At 36.2% G+C, this 8,035-nt stretch overlaps 1 protein-coding gene across 17 annotated transcripts; it reads right to left on the bottom strand.

Moving 5' to 3' along the window:
• Positions 1-426: 426 nt before the first annotated feature.
• Positions 427-7,286, bottom strand: LOC113357816 (ankyrin repeat-containing protein NPR4-like). 17 transcript variants are annotated; one of them, XM_026601298.1, is made up of 12 exons: positions 7,164-7,285; positions 6,925-7,043; positions 6,605-6,709; positions 6,419-6,507; positions 5,495-5,639; positions 4,808-4,858; positions 4,113-4,235; positions 3,604-4,016; positions 3,239-3,297; positions 2,630-2,917; positions 1,573-2,027; positions 427-1,417 (listed from the first exon to the last, which is right to left on the bottom strand). In XM_026601298.1, coding segments are annotated over exons 9-12 (1,398 nt in total). In that variant the 5' UTR covers positions 3,240-3,297; positions 3,604-4,016; positions 4,113-4,235; positions 4,808-4,858; positions 5,495-5,639; positions 6,419-6,507; positions 6,605-6,709; positions 6,925-7,043; positions 7,164-7,285; the 3' UTR covers positions 427-763. The 17 variants fall into 17 exon arrangements, 16 of the variants coding, with proteins under 16 accessions (XP_026457083.1, XP_026457071.1, XP_026457084.1 ...); XM_026601286.1 differs by having other exon boundaries at positions 3,145-3,297; XM_026601299.1 differs by having other exon boundaries at positions 427-814; positions 1,216-1,417; positions 3,145-4,016.
• Between the last annotated feature and the right edge of the window lie 749 nt (positions 7,287-8,035).

An 8,035-nucleotide genomic window follows, 5' to 3' on the forward strand; every position in this document is an offset into this window, starting at 1 on the left:
GTTTTGGGGGGGAGGGGGGACCTGCAAAAAATCCTCCGATCTTAAGTTAGCTTGAGTTTTTCACAAGAATTTTAGTGGTGAAGATTGCATACCTATTTGGGTTATGAACCTATGTATATTTATATGATGCGAATTAGAGTCTTACCCTACTTTCGAGGTGAGCATGAATCCTCTTAATTTTCCCAGCATACCTCCTGAAATAAATTGCATTAATCTGCCATGCATGTTTCCTGGCATAAATTGCATTTAATCTGCCCTGCATGTCTTCTGGAATGATCCAGAATATTCCCTATATGAATTGACCAACAATCCTTTTAGATAGTTCCAGAAACTTCGTCTAGGGTTATGAAATTGGGCAACCAAAAGTGAGTAAATGATTAAGCCCAAGCCAATATGTGTATTTGAATAAGCCAATGAAGTGGGGCGGAGAAGAACAACAGGAAATCGGATTGAACACAAACTATAAGATCTTTTATGGACATTTTAAAAACCGAAAAAGACAGGGATAAACCAGTTGGAAAAAAAAATTAAAAACATTCTGAATAAAATTACAACAAAAATGAATTTTGTGAGGAACCTGCTTTCAAAGTTCAATTGGACAATCTCATCAAAATGGACTGCTATTGGTTGCCAGTAAACTGTACAAAACTACAACAAACTGACAAATTGTGTGATACTTCAAACTACTGGCTATTAAGCATAGGAGTCCAGGAGATTTTTACTCAATGCGACCTGAACAACCAATAATGTCGGTGTTCTCAGTTCAGTCCTCTTTCTTTGAATTTATTCGTAGGCTGGAGATATATGTATGTTCCTGAAACAAGTTACCCCAGTATGTGGAACGAATCATTTCAAAAAATAATGGTAACTGCAGCCATGCAAACAAGGTCACAGGAACACAACTAAAGACCACAATAGGAACGAGAACCCATGTAACTCTCTCCCCAAGCATGATAAGTAGTGATGCACCAAAAGCTACCAACACACTGGCCATAGACATGAACAGAGTTGCAAGCCCTATTATCAACTTATTTGGCAAGGATTTGAGGAAATCAATTTCCGCATACCGAGAAGTATATATTGCCAAGAACATTAGTACGGATGTGATAGAAGAGAATAAAGCTAAGGCATCTGCTATTGCAAAGACCATAAATGAATTGCATTCCAAGAAAACTGGGATACCATTCTTACTGCTGTTGTTATCACTAATGTTACCTCCTGGAACGGTAAAAGCGGACGCGAATGCCACAGTGGCAATGAGAGCAGCTACTACCATGCATGATCCAGATGTATCCTTGAGCCACTTCTCTCCACTTTCCTTTAATTCTTTGTGCTCTTTAGTAAATATGCTGTGTGCTGTTTCCCCGTTTTTATTTCTCTTAAACTTCATATGCTTCGAAATCATGTTTTCCACCCTCCGAGGGAAAAGAAGTTACAAAGAAGGGAAAAAAATTGATTTAAAAGCTGGGAAATGCAAAAACAACTCAGTTTAACTAAATCGAAATACTTTATATCAAGTTAAAACAGCAAAAATAAAAAGGTAGTTAAATGGCAATGATATAACATCCTTACCTTAAACCACTGCATTTCTCGTTGCATTTGAAGATATGCACCAGGGATCGAATTAAGTTGAGCAGAAGGCGCTAACTTGGCAGCATAATGCAAGATAGTGTTACCCATGTCATCACTTTTGGAAACTAGATCGATCTTTTCTTTTTCATTTTGTTTACATATAAGATTCAAAATTGTTTCATTTCGTTCAGCAATAGCCATTTGTAATATATATTCTCCCCCCATTTTATCCCAGATCAGGGATGGAAAGAGTTGTAAGCACACCTCTACAAACTCAACGCTTCCGTGCCTTATAGCCATCTTCATGACGTCAGATCCTTTAAAAAAATCTTTTACTCCTGGCTTGGTCATTCTTTCCTTGAGTGATGTAAATATACATTTAACCAAGACTTTGGCTTGTTCGTGCTTCACTTTGTCATTATATAATTGTTTGAATAACTCTTTCATACGAGTCACTGAAAATAGAAAAACACAAGAAAGTGACAACTAAATTAAAAAACACATGGAGAGCCATATATGCCCATTACCAGTTTACCACTATTTTTGCTACTTATCGTATTTAATGAGCATTTTTCTGATGAATAACAGAAAACTAGGCTAATGAGCATCTATCTGATGAAAAACAGAGAACTATGGAAAAGAATCACATCACATGGCGCAGCTTACAAAAGGACTGATATTCAAAATCTTATCGCTTTATCTGATGAAAAACAGAGAACTAGGCTAAAGGACTGATATTCAAAATCTTATCGCTTTATCTATGGAAAAGGATCACATCACATGACGCAGCTTACATATATTGAGTGCATATGATTCATGTGTACATCGTTTTTTCCTGATACTACATGTTGATATATCCAACTTCCAAAGTTGGAGTACATAATAAGTTCACAAAAATTAATGTACAGGCAATAACTTACCAAATGCCTACCTAAAAATATCTAATAGAAGGTATCCAATTTTCTATTTTCTAATATTGATTTGTCCTTCAGCTTAATTAAAGAACAGATAAAAACAAGATAAACTCTGGCGGTTCTATGAAGGAAAGGAAAAAGACCTGGTGTCCAAATGAAGCGCACAGTGAAAACGAAGAACTTGATCATGAGAGAAATTAGGTAGAGAAGCATGACTCTAACTCCAATTGTTTCCCATCTGAACGGTTTCGGTTTTCCTTCTTTGGTGTTTTCTGAATTCTCAGTTGGGTTTTCTTCGTCTCTGTAGGGACCTTCAAATCTTTCAACCAGGTCCTCTTTGTCTTCATTGGTGCCTTCCAAGCCACGTTGAGTATTGCGTTCTTTTGTGTGGTTGTCAAGCTCATATGCAGAATTTATGTCCACATTAATCACTGTATATTTTATCTCAGCACATTCAATATATATGAACGTATGGCAAATTATTTATAAAAATTGTTATAGCGGAGGTTTTAGGAAAAACTAATTAAGGGTGCGGTAGTTTTATCTCAGTTCATCAGTAAGCAAGAACCGCAAAACATATTCAACACATTGCTCTGCTAAGCATGTCAATAGGACTTTTTCACATATATGCAAAGCAAAGTAAGGAGGGCTAACTAACACGAATAGATGAGGTGTTGCCAGAATGTATGCTTGGCTCCACTAGCAAACGCAAACGGCCTTTCGGCCATGTAATTCATTGCACTTGTACGTACTTTCTTTGTTGGATCGATAACCAATTCTGGAAACCGCTGGACAAGAGACGACGCAATATCTACAAATAACGAGTTTGAATATGTTAGAAAGATGTAATGTACTTATGTTTCAGTGGCTTCAAGTATTTTCAGTAATCCGTCTATACTAAGTAAATATTTGTATATCTTATTACTTCTTCATATGTTTCAGAATTTAACAGACGACTCTCCCTAGAAATGAACTACACGGTTCAATATCCAAAGATATAAAGTATTTGTACACATATCGTAGAAACCAGCATCAATCATGCCACACAACAGTCTCTCTTTGTCCTGAGAAAGGACTTGGGTGTTCGTGTCTAGTTACCGAAATAAAGATACTCAACTGTCTCTCTTTGTCCAGCTGTAACTGATATTAGAGCACTATTAAGTGGTACCCTTCCTGCCCCGTTTACTATCTGAGTCAATTTGAGGTTTTTGTTTACTATTAGCTCAGCGGCCTTAGCACGTCCAAATACGGCAGCATAATGAAGAGCTGTACTACCATCAGCTTCTGTTCTATATTCTAGCATCTCTGTGGGAATGAGTTTCACAATCTCCTCTATAAACATCAGATTTGCGTCAGCTAAAGCTACGTGCAACACTGTTTCTGAATCAGTAGTGATCACTTTTGTAATCGCTTCTGGATGCTTCTCCAAAAATTTACTGGCCACTTCCCAGTCACTGTCTATTGCTGCGTGGTATAGCTCTTCATATCCATCCAAGACATCTTTACTCGTCATCTAACAGACATCTTCAGCTTAAACATACAGGAACAACACATCAGTAACATATCAAAAATTAACAAAATAAATCAAAATCTAATCAAATATTTCATTTTCGGTTCTCTCTTTACCATCATCGTGATCATCAGGAATCACATCGGTAATCTCCTGATTATCACTCCCTGTTGGTGGACTTTTCAAGTCTGCAGCGAAATTATATGTAGCATTGATATTATATTCTTCCACAGTCGGTTCTACAAATTTAAGCACACCAAATTGAAGAACACATGAATGAGATGTTGGATATAGATATATCGCATAATTGGAACACAGCAAATACAGGACATAATCTAGAAAAATTAACCGAAAATTTTCTATTTACATACACAAATGTATTACAAACCTGGCTGATGAAATGGATTAATTGATGATGATGATGGGTTTGTGGCAAATTTATGTTCATTTTTGTAATTAATACAAGTAGTTATTCTAGTGTTACTCACGATTTGTGACAGTTGAAGTTGAGTATTTAATTGCGATTCTACGAGCACTTTAAGTAGCACTTCAACCCTAGCAAGAGATTCAACTTGCTGAAGACCTAATGAAATCATTTCCCAATGAAATCGACTATATTGATCACCGCCTTCTGATTCTCCAGCAGCAACCATGGCAGTATTTTATTGAACTTAGAGAAATAAGATTCAGGTGTGGTATAGGGGTGTCTAATCCTTAATAGCAATTATCAATTCAATTAATCTTAGATCTAATCAGAGCCGCCAGGTATTAAATGCTTAAAACATAACAATACTGCCAGAAAAGGGCCCACCAGAGAATATTGTCTCCTATCTCTGTACTGTTCACTAGGATCCATCACCAACTGCAAAGGAAAAAGGCACCTGATCAGATAAATATTGAATCGAACACATCAGCAGATCCAGATAATAATAATACGGGTAGTAATATGGAGCAGACACACCAAATATCCAAGAGAAAACAAACAACCCAAGCCCAGATTGGCATTCACCCACGTGGGTCCAATGACACCACAGATGCCCAAAAGGATTAAAATGTTGCCGAAGCCCAGATAATAGCAGTGGAGAATTAAAAAAAGTTACATAACTGATGCAGGGGCATATGATGGTCACTTTAAGGTGTTCCCTATTTAGGAATACTTTTGGTAGTTTATTTCTTCAGGAAGGGCGTTTCTGTTCTAGTCTTGGATTTCCTATATGGATGCTTTAGCAGGTAAGAAAGAGTTCTCATATATGGAAATTGACAATGATCATCAGAAATGGAAAGCAAGAGTGAATAGAATGGAAATCCCAGGGCGTGGTGGCTGCACAAAGCTCAACGTTGATCTACACTGGAAGCAGTCGAGGCTCGGGGAAGAACTCGACAGCCCTTCGTCTGAGGCATGTCATCACTGAATTACATTCTTAACCTAAACTAAATTATCTAGTCTAAAATTTCAAAGACTTTTTGCCTCTCTCAGGTATGGAGAAGTACTACTTACCTTCAATTAGCAGCAGTGATGGTGTGGTTTACTTTCAAAATAACTCGGCTCTTTCTTCCTCCGGGGAACTTGCTGCGTGTATATGGGCATCTCAGCATGCATGATAAAAGAAACAGTTACTAGTCTGCCATTTCATCCTTCATTACTACAATAGGCAATCAATGGTTTATGATAAGTAATTTCTCCTCTGACAGATAATTATAGAGGTCCAGCCTTCAGTTTTATTCAAGGGAATAAAAGTGACTGGACAGAGCACTTTGTTCTGCTGACTGGTGGCTTTTTATTCCGGATGCTGATGAGCTACCACCATGGTTGTTTTTACTGGTTAACATTCAAAGAATATTAGAGTCGACCTACTTAGCAAGAGTAATGATTTGTTACAATTTTGCCAGGTATCAGCAGCAGTACCCGTGACCCAGTGGAAACTGCTGACTCCAATGTCCTCTAGTAGGCTATAATGAAAACCTAGATTTGATGAAACTGAAACTGAACTAACTTAACTGTACAGAGTCACTCTTCCACCAGTTCTCAAGCTGTCTTAATCCCCATGTAGGGGTGCATGACTTTCAATTTGGCGTTACTGTGTCAGACACATACAAATTCCCCTATTACATAGCTAACCACTTATGTGGGAATGCAACAGCACTCAACATCAAACGCTCACAAGCCCAAAAACTAGATAAATTCAAAACAACTACCAATCAGGAATGTCATAAAGAAGGTGAGACTAGCTTAATAAAGGCCAAAGTACAATTAATAGACACTAACACATCGCGTTTTCTCATTGGCAGACACTACGGACCATAAAAGGCTTAAAAATTAGCCAGAAACTAACCTGCTAGTAAAAACAGCAAATATACATAACAATGTGTATTTGTGGTTCTGTTTCCATATAAAGGTAAATTGCGATAACAGATTACATACCCTCTTCGGAGGCAAGCTGTTCCCAAGCATTTAACTTCAACATTCTCGTGTCTACCTGAAGATATCACGACACTGTATGATAATCAAACCTGCACAACATAAAGCTCTGAATCCACTGTGTGATATACAAATACAAGATTACAAGTCATGTGCTCCAAGTGTCGTGACAAAATGGAATTGACTTACCACCACATTATCCCACAAGAAGATAAGTCCAAAAGCTTCATCAGGCTTCATTGCATACCGCGTTCTTTGCAAGAATCTTTCTTGCATTCAATCATTCAAAAAATCCTTCAACAAAAAACAAAAATTACTCCATCAAATTCTAGTTAAAATTCAATTGAGTATTATTACCACATCAATTTTCAATGGACCATCTGGTCCCAATGTTATAAACCCATCTCCATATTCATCTCCAATAGCCTGTTATTCCATAAATTAAACATTTACTGATATTCCAAAAACCCAATGTAACGTTTTAGGGTTTGTAATTGAACAAATTTTACCTCTTCTTCTCTAAAAAAACCTACTGGGTGAAGGTGAAAATCCGGTTTCATAAGTCCCAGAAGAAGAAGCTCATGATGATTCGATGACCTCGTATGCGGTAATTTCACAGGTTTAGTTTCTGTAAATAAAAACCAGGGAAAATTTCAATTAGAGGAACTGAAGAAGGAGAAATTGTAATAAGCAAAAAACAAAATAAGAAAATCCGGAGAGTTGATTAAGAGACGAAGGATTAACGAACCAGTGATTTGTGTTTAGTTGTAGTTGGGAACTCAGGGAGTAGGAGCTTCGGAATTGGAAATGAAGAGATGATTTTGCAGGATTTCATGAGATTTTGGAGAAAACTTATGAGATTTTGGAGAAAACTCATGAGATTTCATGAGATTTTGTGGGGGACCATGAGATTTCACGAGATTTTGTGGGGACCATGATTCTTTTTTAGGCAAGATATTATAAAGAATCCTAAGTCACCCCTTATCTAAATGTTTTGGTAATACCAAACTTATCCTACTTAATTAAATGTGTTAGTTTAATGATTAATTAGTTATTAGTTAATGATTAGTAATGATTAATGATTCGTATGATTAGTAATGATTCGTTACGATTAAGAAGATTCTTACAAAAAAAATTGGAATTTTTCGTTGCGAGAAATTTTAATTTTTTTTTTTTGCGACTAAAAAGTTATGACCAAAAACAAACTTAATGATTATTGATTAGTATGATTAGTAATGATTAGTTACCAATAAGAAGTTCGGTTACAAAAAATTCAAATTTTTCTTTGCGATCAAACCGAACTATATATTTGGTGTGACCATTGAATAGTACGGTTACAAAAAAATTTAAAACTTTTTACGATCAAACCGAACTTAAAGTTCAAAAACCAACTTAATGATTAGTAATTATTAGTATGATTAGTAATGGTTAGTTATCAGTAAGAAGTTCGGTTACAAAAAATTGAAATTTTTCCTTGCAATCAAACCGAACTATATATTTGGTGTCACCATTAAATAGTTCGGTTACAAAAAAATTCAAAACTTTTTACGATCAAACCGAACTAAATAGTTGGTTTACAAAAAAAATTAAAACTTTTTACGATCAAACCGAACTTAAAAT

This window comes from Papaver somniferum, chromosome 3, assembly GCF_003573695.1.
Source record: "Papaver somniferum cultivar HN1 chromosome 3, ASM357369v1, whole genome shotgun sequence".
NCBI classification, from domain to species: Eukaryota; Viridiplantae; Streptophyta; class Magnoliopsida; order Ranunculales; family Papaveraceae; genus Papaver; species Papaver somniferum.

What these genes read in the sequence shown, in the direction of transcription:
- LOC113357816 (XM_026601290.1), bottom strand. Translation starts at nt 3,223, where the DNA reads ATGAATTACATGGCCGAAAGGCCGTTTGCGTTTGCTAGTGGAGCCAAG. An exon ending in GCAACACCTCATCTATTCGT is followed by an intron (nt 2,918 to 3,144) that starts GTTAGTTAGCCC and finishes TAAAATATACAG; the next exon opens with TGATTAATGTGGACATAAAT. An exon ending in GCGCTTCATTTGGACACCAG is followed by an intron (nt 2,028 to 2,629) that starts GTCTTTTTCCTT and finishes TTCTATTTTCAG; the next exon opens with TGACTCGTATGAAAGAGTTA.